Source organism: Odocoileus virginianus, unplaced genomic scaffold (assembly GCF_023699985.2).
Source record: "Odocoileus virginianus isolate 20LAN1187 ecotype Illinois unplaced genomic scaffold, Ovbor_1.2 Unplaced_Scaffold_2, whole genome shotgun sequence".
Taxonomy (NCBI): Eukaryota; Metazoa; Chordata; class Mammalia; order Artiodactyla; family Cervidae; genus Odocoileus; species Odocoileus virginianus.
In genome coordinates, this window is record NW_027224264.1 from 5,375,496 (window position 1) to 5,393,025 (window position 17,530).

At 45.6% G+C, this 17,530-nt stretch overlaps 1 protein-coding gene across 1 annotated transcript; it reads left to right on the plus strand.

Moving 5' to 3' along the window:
- The first annotated feature begins 468 nt into the window (after nt 1-468).
- Nucleotides 469-16,848, plus strand: UTP14A (UTP14A small subunit processome component). Its single transcript, XM_020889692.2, is given in 16 exon segments — nt 469-575; nt 1,493-1,571; nt 2,404-2,474; nt 2,954-3,018; nt 4,458-4,600; nt 4,902-5,057; nt 9,475-9,594; nt 9,693-9,787; nt 10,397-10,520; nt 10,603-10,680; nt 11,145-11,535; nt 13,445-13,842; nt 14,581-14,774; nt 14,904-15,003; nt 16,575-16,814; nt 16,816-16,848. Coding segments are annotated over 16 exon segments (2,313 nt in total). The 5' UTR covers nt 469-549.
- The last annotated feature ends 682 nt before the right edge of the window (nt 16,849-17,530 follow it).

Consider the following 17,530-nt stretch of genomic DNA (forward strand, 5'->3'; position numbering starts at 1 on the left):
AGCGGGGTGATAAAGGACTTTTTTCCTTAAGAGGGCAGGAAACTTGCTTTGTTGTCCACCGGCGGACCGCCAGGGTCTTAGCACAATGCTGGTCACTTCCCCGGCGGTCAATAACGCCTCGAGCTGGCTGGCTGCAGGCTCGCAGGACGCTGTCAATCACCGACAGACGCCGGAGCCTCTCCTTTTGGATCAGGCAGGGCCACCAAGGCTCAGCCCGGTCCCCGACAGCGCGGCACCCTCGTGCTAACCTCACCCGCCCGAGCCGCCTGGAAACCCGGGGCCGGGAAGACGGACGCTGACGCGCTGAAGAGCTGAGAGGTGGGTGGGGAGAGCAGAGCTCCACCCGCTGACACGCTTTTTCCTCCAGACTCCCGATTCCCCGCGGGCGCCTCCCGAACTGCTTAGTTCCTTGCACACCTCGGGGCGGGCCGGAAGTGACGCCACTAGTCGCGTGTGATTGGCGGAAGCCAAAATTGCTTTGCGGCCGGTACGGAAATTGGTTTCTTTTCGACTTCCACTCCTGGTCCATGTGAGAGACAGGCTGCTGAGATGAGCGCGAACCAGGCTGCAGAGAGGTGAGGGGTAGCGATCGGGGAAGGGGTCTGAGCCTCGCTGGGGGTCGGTTTTCCCGGCTTTTGAGAAACAGAGGCCATCTATTAGCTGGCGACAGTTGTTCCCCTCCCAGGATCTCACCATTCGTTACTATTTCCATGATCCAGCCTTCAAAGCCCTGTTAATTTAATTCGCCCCCTCCGCTCTCCATCTTCTTAGTCTCATCCCTGTTGGTCCTGTTGCGGTTTCTCCCTCTCCAGCTAAGTTAATATGTAGCGCTTTCCTCATCACGTGACTTCTTTTGATGCCGCCGGTGCGGAGCGTTTCCGCCTACTGCGCAGGCAGTGACTTCGTTATAAACTCGCCTTATCTTGGAAACCTTTGTTAATTGGAGTCATCCACGACATTTTAATAAAGTACCTACTTTGCTGAGCAAGCTCCAGCTGCTTTCTTCCAATCCCCTGTTTTCCGATTTCTGAGAACAGGTGATCAAGATGTCACTTTTGAGTAAGCAGCACTTATACAGGTGTCTTCCATGTGGCGGATGCTTAGAAATATTAATAGTGAAGTTGCCTTGCCTCAAGGGCCAGCAACAGCATCTTCTGCCACCTTACCTAGGGTCTGACATTTTTACAGCCTCCCAGAGGTCCGTGGGAAATGCAGTGCTAATCAATCACTGAAGAGTGTTAGATCTTTCCATTTTCATGCAGTTCTGTATGGGTATTACTAACACTGCTCACCTTTTAACAGGTGATGCCTGCCTTCTGCAGTCCAGATTTTATGTCTTGGAAAATTTCCAAAGATGCTCAATACTACTTGGTTTGCACCTCTTCCAGGGGATAAGAGTGTTCTGTACTGAGAACTGAAGTTATGTTTTCAAGACCATTTCAATATAAGAAAAATTGCTTCAAGTGATAGTATCTCTTTTTATCTCCTTTAGCAACCTTCTGGCTTCGAACCAACAGAAAGAACTAGAGGATTTGCCAAAAGACCACCCCTTGAGTACCAGTGAAGATGAAGTGAGTGACACCTGCTAAACTGCCTTCTCCAATTTCCCTTCTGTTTCAAAATTAGGGTAGAGGGCACACTTCATGGAAGGAAAAGGGGTGGCAGCATTGTTTGTACTTGTTCAGGTCTCACAAATAAATTAGAGTTACAGGTTTCCAAATTAGAGCATTCCAATGAAACCTAAGCCAAAATGGCATAAAACAAAGAAGTGATTACCTTTGGACATACCTTGCTAATGGAAACACAAAATAAATCAAGATAAAGTGTAGATGCTCACAGACTCAGTTCAAAGCTATGGCAGCTTGATGCTGAGATGCTAAGTGTAGTTTCTGGGGAGGGGGCTCAGTGGTGCCACTTGGAGTGTGTGTGCCATATGATTTCCCTATTTCCAAGTTTGGATTTCCATAGAGAGTTACTTGATTTTCTGACTGAAGTATACACATGCATAATTAAGCTGGGCAGCTGCTATAGGAATTCCAGCTCTTTATTCTCTTGAGAAAACTACTTAGATTGGCTTTTTTTATGTCAAGGTTCCCATGTCAGATCACACTATATATTCTATACAGAAATATTATTCTCATGGCACTTTTCTTAAAACCAGTTAAGACAGAAGCATGGCATTAGCTCCTGATTACTAAGGCTCTATATTCCTTACAGTGGGGAAATCTGGCTTTTTGAAGAAGTTCTTCCTGTTTGAGCTGGAATGCTTGCATGCCAGACCTCATCTGATTTCCCAGTTCTCCACTGACCAAAAGAATGGGAGATTTTACACAGGCCTCAATTTTCATACTGTCTTTTCCCTCCCCTCATCATTCTGATGGTTCTTCCTTTTTCTGTTTCCAGGGGGACAATGATGGAGAAAGAAAGCATCAGAAGCTTCTGGAATCAATCAGTTCACTTAATGGAAAGGATAGGTAGCATTCCCTTCAATATGGACATTTCTAACTAGCTGATTCCATGGGACTTATCTGCAGCTAACATTTACTCAGTGCCAAAGACAACATTTTTCAGCATCATTGTTAAGAGCATGTACTTTGGAGACTGTAGGCAAATCCTCTGCACTTCAGCTTCTTCAAATAGAAAATAAGATTGACATGTCCCAAAGTCACTAGAATAAGTGGCAGATCGGGTATTCAGATCCAGACATGTTTGAATCCAAGCCCAATACCTTTTTCACCATGGCTACCTTGCATTGCCTTGTGTTTTTGAGAGGCTGTTTTCATTAATAGATGGTTAAACTACTGTGTCCAGCTTAGGAAAAGATTTCCTGGTTATTTTGTGACAAAACCTAACTCTAGAATAAACATGAAACCAAAGCATTGTTTGAAGAGAGGTGTTTGTTCCCCAGCAGAATGTATCCATTCTCTATGTATTCTGTTTTGCTTAATTTCAGGCAGAAATTGGCTGAGAGGTCTGAGGCTAGTCTGAAGGTGTCGGAGTTCAGTGTAAGTTCTGAAGGTAAGTTAACAAAGGAAACTGTCTGCATGGACTTTGTGGAATTCCAAAAGCATAATGGTCTACTTTCCCTTGGCGCCCTCTTTCCAGCTATTTTTGATGTGGTTGTGAATCATACCATACACACTTAACCCATGAGTAGATGAAGAAGGGTAATCGGATGCTCTTGAATTTCTTCCATTTCTAAAAGAAAATGAAAAGGCCACAGTCAAGATCTGCCATAGAGCTTGATGAGCTAACTGTATCTAGGTTTTTTTTTTCTTACGCCCACTCACCTAAGAACCAATTTTTACCCCTGGGTGGGGAAATGATATCACCCCAATTGAGAATATATGATCTAGTAAATAGCAGAGTTGAGATTTTCACTTGATACTGAGTCTAGGTGCCAAATCTTTCCCACTGTATTCACAACTTAGGCAAGGTGAATGAGTTAGGCACTTCCAGTAATCATTACTGTAACATTTCAGCACTGGTAACAATGTATTCTCCCAAGCTTACCCATTCTGCAAATACTGTACTTCTACTGTGTGTAAGTTTCAGGATTGGTTTAGCTACAGAGTAAAGAATAAGTGACTTCCTGGGGCTTACATTCTAAGGCAGTGAAACAGTAAGTGAATTATAACAAAATGATACAGTCGGGTGGCAAAGCGGCTACTTTCCTTTGGCTAGGCATGAATGAAATGGCTCTGAAGAGGCAAAACTTAAACCAAGATCTGAATAACAGGAAAAGTCAAGTATGCAGAGAGAGGGAGTAGTGTTCCAGGTGAGGGGGCAGCTGGTACAAAGGCGCTGAGGGAGATAACATGGTCGGCATGTTTGAAGAAGAAGGGCAAGGTCAGTGTGGCTGGACCATCCTCCACTTGCGGATAACTTGAGGTTGGAGAGGCAGACAGGGTGGTGGTTTAGTCACTAAGAGTCGTGTCCGACTCCTGTGATCCCATGGATTGTAGCCTTCCAGGCTCCTCTGTCCGTGGGATTCTCCAGGCAAGAATACTGGAGTAGTTTGCCATTTCCTTCTCCAGAGGGATCTTCCCGACCCAGGAATCAAACCTGGGTCTCCTGCATTGCAGGCAGATTCTTTACCCACTGAGCCGTGAGAATAATGGAGAGCCATTGGAGGACTTTCTGCAGTATCATGACATCCTGTGGTTTACAGTTTCAAAACACTGGCTGCTGTGTGAAGAATGAATTGCAGTGGGCAAGCGTGGAACCAGAAAGACCAGGAGAAAATCAAATGACTGTTTTAAACAGTTTTCTCTCTTCTACACTTAAACACGTTTGGGGATGTAGGAAAGCAGTGCCATCACTCTGGCTAGTGATGGAAGTAAGAGGGTTCTTCCTGCTTCCCTGCACACTTGCCTGGCTACCAGGACTTTCTGCTAAGGTGATGCTAAGGTTTTGCCTCACTTCTCAGTCTGACCAGAAAGTTTGGCTTTCTACAGGATCAGGAGAAAAGCTGGTCGTTTCAGATCTGCTTGAGCCTGTTAAAACTTCATCCTCATTGGTTGCTGTGAAAAAGCAGCTGAATCGAGTGAAATCGAAGAAGACTGTGGAGTTACCACTTCACAGAGAAGAGATTGAGCGGGTAAGTCAAAGAAAATGTGGTCCACTAAGGGGAAGAAACTGACCAAGAAAAAAAGGGCAAGATGAGAAGCGGGGAAGGCTTGAGAAGTGGGAGGGGGGCAAGTTGTGGTTGCCTCACCTTGGAAAAGATTAAAACTAATCTCAGGGCAAGTGCAGTCCTGAGAAGTAAGTAAGAGCTAATCTCTAGCATCCTGATTCTTTCTTGGACTGAGTAACTTGGCCTCCTAATTTCCTGCTGGTTCTTTTGAGTTTAATGATTCATTTCGTGGCTCTTTCTTTCTGTGTGCTTTTGCCTGTTTCAGATCCACAGACAAGTGGCATTCAATAAAAGCTCCCAAATCCTCTCCAAATGGGATCCTGTCGTTCTGAAGAACCGGCAAGCAGAGCAGCTGGTTTTTCCCCTGAGCAAGCCCCAGTCAGCCTTTGCTCCCATCGAACATGTGGTCAGTGGCTGGAAGGTTAGTGCCCCTTGAAAGGTGAGGTCACACAGCATGGACACTGCAGAGCCTGCAGTTGGTCTTGTTAGACATGTTAAGCAGGAATGGCAGCTGTGGTCATTTTGGTTGAATGATTAGAAAGGGAGGGGGTGGGAGAGCAAGATTCATAGGCAGTAGCTCACCCTTCCTCAGCTTGGCATGCCCCCTGCATGGTTGTTGTTGTTCAGTCCCTGAGTTGTGTCTGACTCTGCCACCCCATGGACTGTAGCCCGCCAGGCTCCTCTGTCCATGGGGTTTCCCAGGCAAGAATACTGGAGCAGGTTGCCATTTCCTTCTCCAGGGGATCTTCCCAACCCAGGGATCGAACCCACGTCTCCTGCAGTAGCAGGCAGATTCTTTACCACCAGGGAGATTGTCGGATCCACCAGGGAGCACCCCCCCCCCGCCCCGCCCCAACATACACATGATTATCTCCATGTTTTTGTGTGACGATGTCTGATTTGCCAATAGAGAAGGAACATCATGATGTTTGCTTTTTCACACGCTGGTTTTTTAAAAGCTTTTACAGCCAGCATTCTAATCTGGGGAGAGTCAGCAACCTGGCAGCATTAATGATGCCTTAGGCAGGATATATGAGCAGCAGAACCAAAGTTTAGTTGAAAAGGAACACCACATTAAAATATAGCAGATTGGTGATAATGACTAGAATCTTAGCAAGTAACTCATTATGACTGAGCTGCAGAAAATAAAAATTATATTTTAGAGCTGGGTTTCCCAAGCACTGATATCAGGCAAATTTTTCAATCATCTGAACTGTAAGGGTAATTGTGAATATGGTGGTGTGGGGTTGTCAGCTATTTTTTATTATGAAGTTATTCTTTCCACTTTAATGGTGTTGAAATAGCTTATCTGTTATGAAATGGTGGTGGTGATAAATGATGGGGCCAGAGGTGGAACAGTAGTTATGCCAATGGCAAAATTAAAGTTAGTAATCCCATGTTGTCCCTGAAGTGTCAGTGTTTAGTCTGAACAACTTCAGAACAGATAGCCTTTCTTTTCCAATACACCATTGGTTATGGAGTCTATAAGGGGGTATTCTGTTTTCAGCAGAAAGACAGTCCAAAACAGCAGCACCTAAACCCCCGATAGATGGTTTCTCTGCTTTCTGTAAATCCCAAAATGGTGTAGTATGTGTCAGGAAGTTGAGATGATTAAAGCTCATCAAAGTAAACATGGCTTGCCGCCATAGCTAGACATTGAGCAAGGTGTTGCTTATTATGGGGATAAACTCTGTTTCTGATGTTGTTATTGAAAGTCACCACCATTCTCTTTCTAGGATGCTTCCTTTTCCACATGAAAATGAGATCAGGTTTAAAGTGTGGCTGCAGGATGGAAGGGAGACTTTAGGAAAAAAATTTTAAGAGGTAATACAATTTGCAGGATTTGAAAATAAGTATAGAAGAAATGAGCATTTGACCCCACCCCTGTCCCCCATCTGCTCATTTTTATCCCCATACTCCCACCCAGAGGTCACCACTCCTACAAGTTATTTGTTCTTATTAAATTAAAAGTTTTATGGATATATTTATGTTTATCTCATTTTTTAAAATAAAAAAAGTAGTAGTAATCTACTCCACACTGTTCTGCACCTTGCTTTTTCCAAATGCTGGTGTGATTTTGGAGGTGACAGGCAAATGCCAAATTGGTCATTAAAGATGAGATGGTGGGGGAGGGGTTGCACTGAGAATGGTGCAGCCAGTCTGAGGTTCATTTTTGAGAAATTATACCAACATGGCACAGAGAAGTCAGAGGGTCCTTGGTGGCTAGTAGCACCTTAGAGGCCAGAGCCCAGGGGCTAGCAGTATACTAGTGTTCCTGGAAATAAAGAATCTAAAAAGTCAGCACTTAGAGTTTTGGTCCAGCTACCTAAAATTCCATTTGACTCTAGCTGAGAAGCATTAAAGGGGATAATGTGTGAGAAAGCATTTGTAAACGGCAAAGTGCTAGAAATGATGTAAGGTAACTTACCACCCTCTCCCTCCTTCCCTCCCCTAGCAGCTGGCACCACCCTTTCCAGAAGTGTGCTCCTCAAAACCTTCCTTTCTCAGCGTGCCTGGGGGTGGGGCTGGGGGGTGTTGGCAGGGTCTGGTTGCTAGAAAATAGCACATGCCCCTCTGAGAGGTGGGCAGACCACAGTGTATGCCAGACAGCCTTTTAAATGCTATGAAAAGATGGTAAAGAAACCCCTTTGACTTACAGGACAAACTGATTTTATTAAAAATCAAATCCACTGAATTTAAACTTTACAAAAATGAAGTAAACCTTGTCAGCTGATGAGGAACATGCTTTGGAAAGAGCTGGTCCCTGTTCTGTCTCCCTCTTCCCTACTACCTTCCTGAAACTTCTTTCCAAGTGCATTAGTGAGGGGCCTCCCAATGGCCACATCCCAGGTCCTCTGTGTCTTCAGCCTATTTGACACCGTTAACATATTGTGATTAAAACTGCTGCCTTGGAACTTAGGCTTGTCATTGTTTTCGTGTCTGTTTTGGTTTTTATCTGACTTTCTCAGTCCTTTTTTATTCTTGGGCTGTAAATATGGTACAGATCACTGTCAACTCCTGATTTCTGGACCCGTGTTCCACGTGACTCACAGGCCTCGCCTGGGTCTCCCCAGTGCACCTAAAGTTGACACACGACAAAGTACGCCTAGTATTTTCCTTCCCCAGATACCTAAGCTGTACTATGACCTTCATGCTGTCCCTCAGCCAGTGACATAACTCCTCCCCTCAACTGCCAGCCCATGCAGGGGGTGAGTCCTGTAATTCTGTCTCACAGCCCTGGTTCCTTGTCTCATTTTCATTTGACACTTTCCATAGAACCCCTTACACAGTCACCAGGCTTTTCTCTCCAAAACACAGCACCAGTTGTCACTTTTCTGCTTAAAATCCTTCAAAAGGCTCTCCACTTACAGAATAAGACAGAAGTACCTGGCATCTTAGCTACACTGGACAATGCATTGTTCCCTAACATATCTTTCTCTTCCCTAGATCTGTGTTTTGCTTATACACATCTCTCCCTTTAGTTTTTTTTTCCCCCTCCTTGTAGAATTGTGCTGATGCCTCAAAGCCTAATTCAAAAAGTGTCTTCATTCCCCAAGCCTACCCCATCTCCTAATCAGAATTGTTCCTTCCTCTGTGATTACTCCTGTGGACTTCTAACCCATCATGTTGGTGGTGGTGCAGTGGCTCTTTCCTCTGAAAGGCTGTGAGCTCTATGAGGACAGGAACTATCTTAATTAATTGTGTATTCCTAGCACCCCACACAAGTGCCTGGAATGTAGCTACAATCAATAAGTGTTTGTAAATTGAATTGAATCAGAGGGAGATTACAACATTGTAATATAAATCACTTTGTAGCCTGTGATTGATCACTACTGCAAATACTAAAAATGGAAGAACATGCACCTTTACTATTCAGTAGAATAGGTTTATGGTTCCATCAGTAGGGTGGTATAACATGGGATGATGTGTGTTTATGCATTTGTCCAGATATTTGTAAGTTTAACACTGACTGTGATATATATGGCTTTTCAAGAAAACCACATAAAACATGTGCATGAGGTTTGAAACTGGCTCTTGCCCAGGGCTATCTTTATGCCTTGCCAAAGTGGACCATGACATGATCAGCCTGATTATTTTAGCCATCCTTACAATATCAGTCAAGCAGCAAATGGGGTCTTTTGTTGACATGTGAAGTCACTGGTTCACAGTCCATTTTGTTTCATTAGCGTAGACACCACCTAGCATGCAAAGTTATCTGGGAAATGAGGCATCAGAGCCAAGTTAAAAATTGACTAGAGTTAAATTTGAACTGTCAGGAAGCAGGCTAATTACCTGGAGGTCATTTTGTTAAAGGCGGTGTCTTTTTGTGCTCATCTTAAGACCTAACCTCCCCTTTCCTCTAGAAATATTCTTAAAAGGGAGACTGATACAGATCTGAGGTCCCTAACTTTGTGTTAAGAGTAATCTGCTTCAAATATACATAAGAATTCAGGGACCATTTTGTTTTGCAACTCTCTAGACTGACAATTTGGTACTGCTGTTCCTCTGTCCTGCAGGCATTTACCTTAAGAGCATCCTGCTTTGATTCTTAAGAGAATGGTATTGTTTTATATACATTGGTCATCTGAACACAGAGTGATTCCCTCAGTAATATTAGAGAGTAACCTCAGTGAAGTTACCTTAAATCAGAATAAAATGTAAGGCTTTATCTGCACCCTTGAACAGCAAGCCTAGAACCCCCTTCTTTTTCTGTAACAGCCCATCCTGTCCAATTTGTGATGCCAATCACTGTGTCAGAGTAGATGGCCAAAGGATTGTAAAGAGGGAGACTCTAGGAGCATGACTTAAGACTTAGAGTGTTCTGTTACCTCCTTAAGGCAGGAACTCCCCTGGAGCAGGAGATATTTAATCTTCTCCGTAAGAACAAGCAGCCCGTGATAGACCCTTTACTGACTCCCGTGGAAAAGGCCTCTCTCAAAGCTATGAGCCTGGAGGAGGTAAGTGTGCTGAGCCCTTTGATCCACCCAGGCATACTTTGTTTCTCCCAGCATTTGCTATCAATCCTAGGGGTCACTGTAAATGTCATTCGTTGTAGGTAAAGATGCGCCGAGCAGAGCTTCAAAGGGCCCGGGCCCTGCAGTCCTACTATGAGGCCAGGGCTCGAAGAGAGAAGAGAATCAAAAGCAAAAAGTAAGGAAGCCCCTGTGAACCAGCCTTGGGTTCCATGGGAAAGTGGCATGGCTAACCACAAGTCTTTAGGAGAGAACCTTTCCCATGGCAGCTGTGGGGTCCTGTAGGCAAAGTCCCAAAGAGGGGTGACTGGCCTCTTTTTTCCTCAAACCAACCTCAGGGAATTTTGCCCACTTCAGCGGTGCCTGCTCCTCTGGCTTTGGCTTTCCATCTTGGATTTGCTAAAAACAGGACTGTTCAGTTACTTTCACTGCCTTCCAGGGCATCACGGAGTGGTTCTGCTGAATGAGCTCTGACTTAACAGCTGTGAAGCCAACAGGGCTTCCTTCCTGCTTTTTTTGCCTTTTGGAATAATGTTCTGCTCTTCCCTTGTGTTTGTGCTCTAGAAGCGGAGGGGACTCATTTGTGGAGGTCTGCCCATGGGGGCTGCAGGGACTGAGGGTCCCACCAAGCCTTGCAGGCCTCCAGCCGGCTCCCTGAAGTCAGCTAGCTCTGTGACGTCCAGTCCATCCCTGGCACTAGAAGACCCCTCGTGTGGTGGGGGCGCTTACATGTGTGGCACCAGTGGTTCAGCTATATCTCTTCCTTCATGCCTCTCTCACCCTATAGGTATCACAGAATTCTGAAGAAAAGAAAGGCCAAGCAAGCCTTAAAAGATTTTGAGAAGCTGCAGAAGGTCAATCCTGCTGCAGCACTGGAAGAACTGAAAAAACTTGACAAAGCCAGAATGATGGTGAGGCTGCCTCTGGCCCCCAAGCCTTGAACCTGCTTTCCCTAGAAAGCAATAAGGAACTCACTGTGCCCTTTCTTTCCAGGAGCGAATGAGCCTTAAGCACCAGAACAGTGGGAAGTGGGCAAAATCAAAGGCAATTATGGCCAAATATGACCTGGAGGTAAGACACCATCAGGGTGAAAGGAGATATGGAATTGGAGGAAATGAAGGCAAAGCAGTCCATAAGGATGCTAGCAGAAGCAGAATTGGGAAAAAAAAAAACCATGTGGATGAATGGAAAACCAGGAATCTAAAAAGGCATCAGAAAATTTCTAAGGCAGAGAGGAAAATGACCAGAAACAAGGTGGAAAAGGAGAGATGAAAGGGAAACAGCACCAAAGGCAAGTCCAGTTAAAGAAGAGAGGAGTTGTGTGTGTAAAAAAAAAAACATATTTCACATGTTGATTCCTTGAGAACAAAGAATTTGTCTTCCATTTTGTTCCATACCTGTTAACACAATGGTGTATAAGCAGTTTAAATGGTAGGTACCAGGAAGACTGAGAGGAGGCAGCTCTGAGGAGTGGACTGGGAGAGGTATGACTGTGGTCACTAATGACAGGCGCTCGTGCTATGCCTTTCCCCCAGGCTCGCCAGGCTATGCAGGAACAGCTGGCCAGGAACAAAGAGCTGACGCAGAAGGTCTGGGCAGCCTCTGAGAGTGAGGAAGAGGAGGAAGGCCAGGAGGAAGAGGAAGAACCTCTTGTCCCTGACATGGTGAATGGGGTGCAGATAAAGGCAAATGGGCTGAACCCCTGGATGTTGCAGAATCACTTCAGTGATGCCAAAGAGGCTGAGGTCCAGAAAGACCTGGAAGACCCTGCTGAGCCTGAAGCCCAGGAGACTTCTGAAAGTGAGGAAGAAAGAGCAGTGGTGGAAGAAGAAACTCTCTTGAAAGAATTTGAGGAAAGGAGATCACTTAGACAGAAGTCTGAGCTCAACCACATGGCGGAGCCAGTGCACAGGCGTGTAAGAAAGGGTGAGCAGTGGTACACCACAGGGGGGTGCTGCCTGATGCTGGTGCTCTTGGCCAAAGAGGAAAACTCTGCCCACCCACCCGCTGCAGAGATTAGGCTCTAGGGCATTTCAAGAGAGTGCCATGGGTCCCTGAAGAGAAAATACATTCATTATGACCGTTTTTCTTCAAAGGCATTTCATAAGCGGGCAGCCGCATGGCTCTAGAGTATGTATTCAGTCTTCAGAAAGACAGAAGTACCCCATCCTTGAAGGAGGGGCAGGAGTTAACATCACTGGGACCCGCAAGCCAGACAGCGGTGCATGTGGTGGGCTGGCAAATCTGAAAATCGTTCACACCCGCAGACGCAAAAGTGTATTTTGAGATATTATGAAATGTCTTCAGATCATCACTGCAGTTGTCTGCTTTGTTTGGGGAGGAGGAGTGGCATTTTTAGCACTCTGTTAATGCTGGTTGATATGTTGATGTGGGGTGCGACTTTCTTGATAGGAATGAATGACTGACTACAAGGTACAGGGTAAATTAGAATTGTTACCCCATGCTCAGACTCTATTTGCATATTATATATATTAGCAACCTTGGCACCTTTGAGGCAGGTTGGAGTTCCCGTTCTGGGGACAAAGCAGGGCGTTATAAAGCCTGCTCAGGAAACTAACTGCACTCAGTAATCACCTGGTCAGGTCAGATTCTCTGGTCCAATTATATTTCCTGTAAGAATAATGAATGCATTTACATGACACCAAGATTCTGTTTTTCCATGGCTTAAAAAAAATTTTTTTAAGCTGTTGTTTAGCATGTATTAGGGGACCTTTACTTGAGGTTTTCAGCTAAAGAGTTCCAGGGTTAGTAATTATAAGTCACTTCCAAAAGGATTGTAGAAAGCACTAGCCACAGGCCAGGATGGTTCCTCCCAGACCCCTCAAAAACTGCCTGTCTAGTGAAATATATCAAACAGTTGGTTGTGGAATGAAAGGTAGATAAGAGACATGGGTTCAATCCCTGGGTCAGGGAGATCTCCTGGAGGAGGACATGGCCACCCACTCCAGTATCCTTGCCTAGAGAATCCCACAGACAGAGGAGCCTGGCAGGCTACAGGCCATGGGGTTGCAAAGAGTCTGATATGACTGAAGCAACTTAGCACATACAGATGATAAATATGAAAGATCTCAAACCTTTGGGGAAATAGTATCCTCAAACAGTGGGAAGGCATGGACCCCAAACAAAATGAGCAAGGAAAGTTGATCCTTGACAATAAACACACATATCCTCAGGCCAGATCTAAGTAGCTTGTGCCATTGACTTCAAGCCAGAGCTAGAGAAAAGGATGAACTTGGGAATAGGAGCAACTTGAGTCAATGCAGGGTACAGTCTAGAAGCAAGTAGAAAATTACAGTGTAAATTACAAATAGGACGTAACAGTTTTTAGAAATTAAAAAAAGAAATTACAAATAATATTGTGTTGGCCAAATAGTTTCTTTGGGTTTTTCCCATAAGCTGCAAAAGAAAAATCAGCGTTTTGGCCAACTCAATGAATGACAACAAAGTTGCTTTTAGAAGCCAGTTGCTACAACAGCTTTTTTTAAAAAATGTGGAATTTGGAGCGATCCTCCCAAGTAGAGCCTGCTCTCTGGGCAAATTAAGCCATGGCTCTACTTAATACAGAGTCACTGGCAAAGCTGGGAACAGGACCCAAAACACCTGCTTCCTAGAGTGCTGCTTTTAACTCCTACACTCCATTGCCTGTGACCTGACAGGTAGTGTAATCACCAGGAGATCCAATGAATGGCATCTTCTCTTACCCATTTGTCATTAGCCTGTCTCCCCTGGTGCCCCATGCCCAGCAAGAGGTCAATAAATGCTGGTGAGACACCATCCACCCTACTTTTCTGACACCTTTCATTGCTTCCCCCAGATCCTAGCAGCCAGGAGGTGCTGTCCAAATTGAGGGCACTGTCTCAGAAGCTCATCATGGAGAACCATCAGTCAGGGAAGCAAGAACTGAGTTCAGCGAGGACAGCTCAGAGCGAGGAAACCGCCAGGGAGGAAGAGGAGCTCATGTTTCTGCAGAGGCCAGAGAGAGCTCAGACTCTGGACGAGCTGGAGGGGCTGGGCAGGGAAGGGTGTGTTGCAAACGAGGAGCTTCCCAGAACTGCAGTGGAAGGGCTGCAGTTGGAGAAGAATCTAAGTGATCATATCGGCGCCCCCAAGGAGAAGAAAAGGAAGGAACAAATGATTGATCTCCAGAACCTCCTAACCACAAAATCGCCTTCCATGAAGTCCTTGGCAGTTCCCATGACTGTACAGAAGTTGGTAAGCAGAGCCAGGGTCGTGGGGGGGGGGGGGCGGCGGGAATCAGAGCTGGCGTGGAAAGTGTCCTTCTGCACGAGCAATAGAATCAGAAGTTTTGTGCTGGGGGCACATGGTAGTTGAGAGGTCCGGAATAGTACTGCCCAGGCTGGTCCCAGCGACACCTTAATAGATGCAAATGCGTAAGTGCCGCTGAGACTCCCTCATCTTAAATTCTGAGCCACCACATCCTCCCTGGGGTGACTCTAAAGCCCTCAGAGGACAGAGGGACTCATTCAAAGCTCTGGCCAGATGCCAAGCAGGACAACTCAAAGGTGAGTGAGTCAGTGAGCTGTTGACAGTGTTTTGCTCTACTTAATGGGATCTCAAATGGTCTGGGGTTCCCTGATTAAGTCATTGAAACTGCTCAAGTGAGGAACCCCAGTCTTTTCAGGGATATAAACTGAAGGACTCCCACATTCTGGCCAGGCCCACTTGGAGCTCCCCCTCCTGATGCTGACTGGTTCCTTCCTCCACCCTACAGCTTCCTTCTTGAAAGTTTTAAATTGTGTCCTATGATAATGAGCTAGGGATGTTTACCCTAGAGAGAAGATCAGAGCTTGGTTGGCTGCCGATGTGTTTGTAGTGCAAGACCATCGTTGTTCCGCACTTCCCCCTAGAGGGCGCTAAAATGTCACAACCCAACCATCTTGCCACAAACCTCGGCTCAGGAGGCAAGACCTAACTGTTGTTTCTTCCCAGGAAGATGAAGAAGAGAGAGATAAAAGGCAGATGATAAAGGAAGCTTTTGCTGGGGATGATGTCATCAGAGACTTCTTGAAAGAGAAGAGGGAAGCTGTGGAGGCCAGTAAGCCAAAGGACCTGGACCTGACTCTGCCTGGCTGGGGCGAGTGGGGTGGTATGGGCCTGAAGCCCAGTGCCAAGAAGAGACGCCGGTAAGAACAGGAAAGAAAGCCCATCAGAAGGGCACCAGGTTCTCCCACTTCACCCTCAGGTGTCCTCTCTGCCCTTTTGACTAAGTCCTTAATGCTCTTAGTCAGACACCCTGCTGTTCTGCTTTCCAGGTTTCTCATTAAAGCCCCTGAGAGTCCTCCAAGGAAAGACGAGAATTTGCCAAATGTGATTATCAATGAGAAGCGGAGCATCCATGCAGCAGCTCATCAGGTGAGGGATAGAGAGCCATTTAGCAGCCTCCTCTTCCGCTGCCTGGCTCTGCTCCTTGGGAGGAGTGTTCTACTGCTCTGTGGTCAAGAGGGGTGTGTGATCTTGACCACAGATCAGATCTATTCTTGTTTTCACTGACTCTGAGATGAATAATTCCCCAGATTGACTCTGCTGTTTTAATTACTGGGCAGGTGGGTTAAAATTGAATCTTTGCCGCATTGGTGAGGCCCCCAAATTTGCATTTTCAGCCAGTACCCCAGAAAATGCTGATGCAAATGGGTCTCACAAAACTAAGAGTTGCTATTCTTCAGGCTTGTGCTTATAGTCCAGGTAATGTTTGGAGGCTATAGGTTTAACCTACATCCTAAGAAAAATGAAGACCAACTTGTTCAGGATAGTGAAAGGATGTAAAACTGTATCATATGATAATGAGCTAGGGATATTTACCCAAGAGAAGAGCAAACGAGCACAATCATGGCCTTCAACTCTATTGAAGGCTTTCGTGTGGAGTGCAGCCACATAACATAGAAGTTAGAGGAAAAGTAGGATTCCCATTCAAGGAAAAACTTTCTGCTGGTCCAAAGAGAGAAAGGGTTGCTCTGGGGGTGTGAGCATACATAGAAGAGACTTGGGAATGAGATGGGACTCAGTGACCTTTATGTTCCCTTCAGTTCTGAAAATCTATGACCCCGTGATAATCTATGACTATCTACCCTAGTCAGTTTAATATTGAAATAAGTTGTATTTTTCATTCTAAAGAGGGGGGAGCTATTTAATAGGTACAGAAGAGAGGAGAAAAATACGATTTCAATAATACTGTCAACCCCACTAAGACCCTCCCTTAACCTAAAGAATCTGTGTCCTTCACTACCACCAGGACCACCTGGCAGTACTCAAGCTTCTCTTTGAGTGTTCCATTGAGTATCTCCAGAGACTACTGATTGTAACTTCCCCGTTTTTCTGCTTATGTCTTTTTCCTCCTCTTTGGCCTTTGGGGAAGCATTTAAAGATTATTTAAGTCTGAAACCAGCACTTTGGTGGAGTGCAAAAGAGTCCTGGGCAAAGAAATGAGACTTGGGAAGAGCATGGAGCTGAGTGTAGTAGCCTGATGGAGTTCAGGATTTGGGAGTAAATCTTTGGGTTCCTTAAAACATCAATGCTATGAATCAAGGGGAGGAAAAGGAGGGGGATGAAGAGGCAGGAGAAGCGCAGATACACCAGTACTTAGATGTCTGGCAGTCACAGTGCTATATAGGAAGACCCGCTGGGGGCCAGCAACCCTGCAGCTAATTAGTGTTCCTCTTGCCACAGGGACCTTGTTGGGATGGTTTTTCATCCCTCCATTGTTGGGCAAGCCTGGGGGAAGGGAGTTTCTGATCCCAATTAGGCCCCTCCCAAATGTCATCAAGCAGCTTGGCACTCCTAAAGTTGGATGGGTGCAAGGGCATACCTAGCTCCACTCACCACAGCCATCATGTAGGACTGAGGCTTATGTGCTAAAACTACCTGGCCAAGTGCCATTAGAGTTTACACCCTTGGCTCAGGCCAAGTCACTCTGCCTTCCTTTGCAGGTGCAGGTGCTTCCGCATCCATTCACACACCATCAACAATTTGAAAGGACCATCCAGACCCCCATAGGGTCTACATGGAACACCCAGAGGGCCCTCCAAAAGCTGACCATGCCCAAGGTTGTCACCAGGCCAGGCCATATCATTAAGCCTATCAAAGCAGAGGATGTGGGCTACCGATCTTCCTCAAGGTCGGACCTCTGTATCGTACAGAGGAACCCAAAACGACTCTCCATACATCACAAAAAAACATCTGGAGAATAACTGTGTGGATTGAATTGCTGAAGTAGTGACACCTTGGTGCCCGGAACCAATAGCCCCGACTGTTCCTCCACTGGCCTGGTTTTACTTGGAGCTGCAAGATGATTCCAAAACAAGCTTAGCACACCGTGGGTGTAGTTAAGCCATGTTTTAGAAATAAAGGCATTTTTATCTATTTAACTGGAATGTTTACTATTGTTGTTATTTTCTTACCAAGGACTAAGTTGTCCTAAATGGGGCTGGAGGGAAGCTACCCTAGCCTGTGACCTTAAGTCCGTATCAGATATAACCGTAAATAATCAGTTTAAAGAGTCAGAGATAGTAACTAAATATTGTATATTCTCAACCTCTGAACCTAGCAGCAGTATGCACAAATCAGGCAATTGGATTCTGCTCTGGGCTAGTCCGGAGCTTCCCAGGTGGCGCTAGTGGTAAAGAACCCACCTGCCAATGCAAGAGATGTAAGAGACACAAGAGACACAGGTTCGATCCCTGGGTCGGGAAGATTCCCTGGAGGAAGGCATCCCAACCACTCCAGTATGGAGAATTTATGTGTGAGCTTCCCAGCTCACAGGTTGCAGTCTAGAGTAGTTAGCACTTTTAGTCTTACTTTACAGATGAGGTAAATGAGCTTTCAGAAATAAAGCTCTATTCCCTTTACTTCCTAATGAAGGGCCAACTCCTCACCATTGTTTATG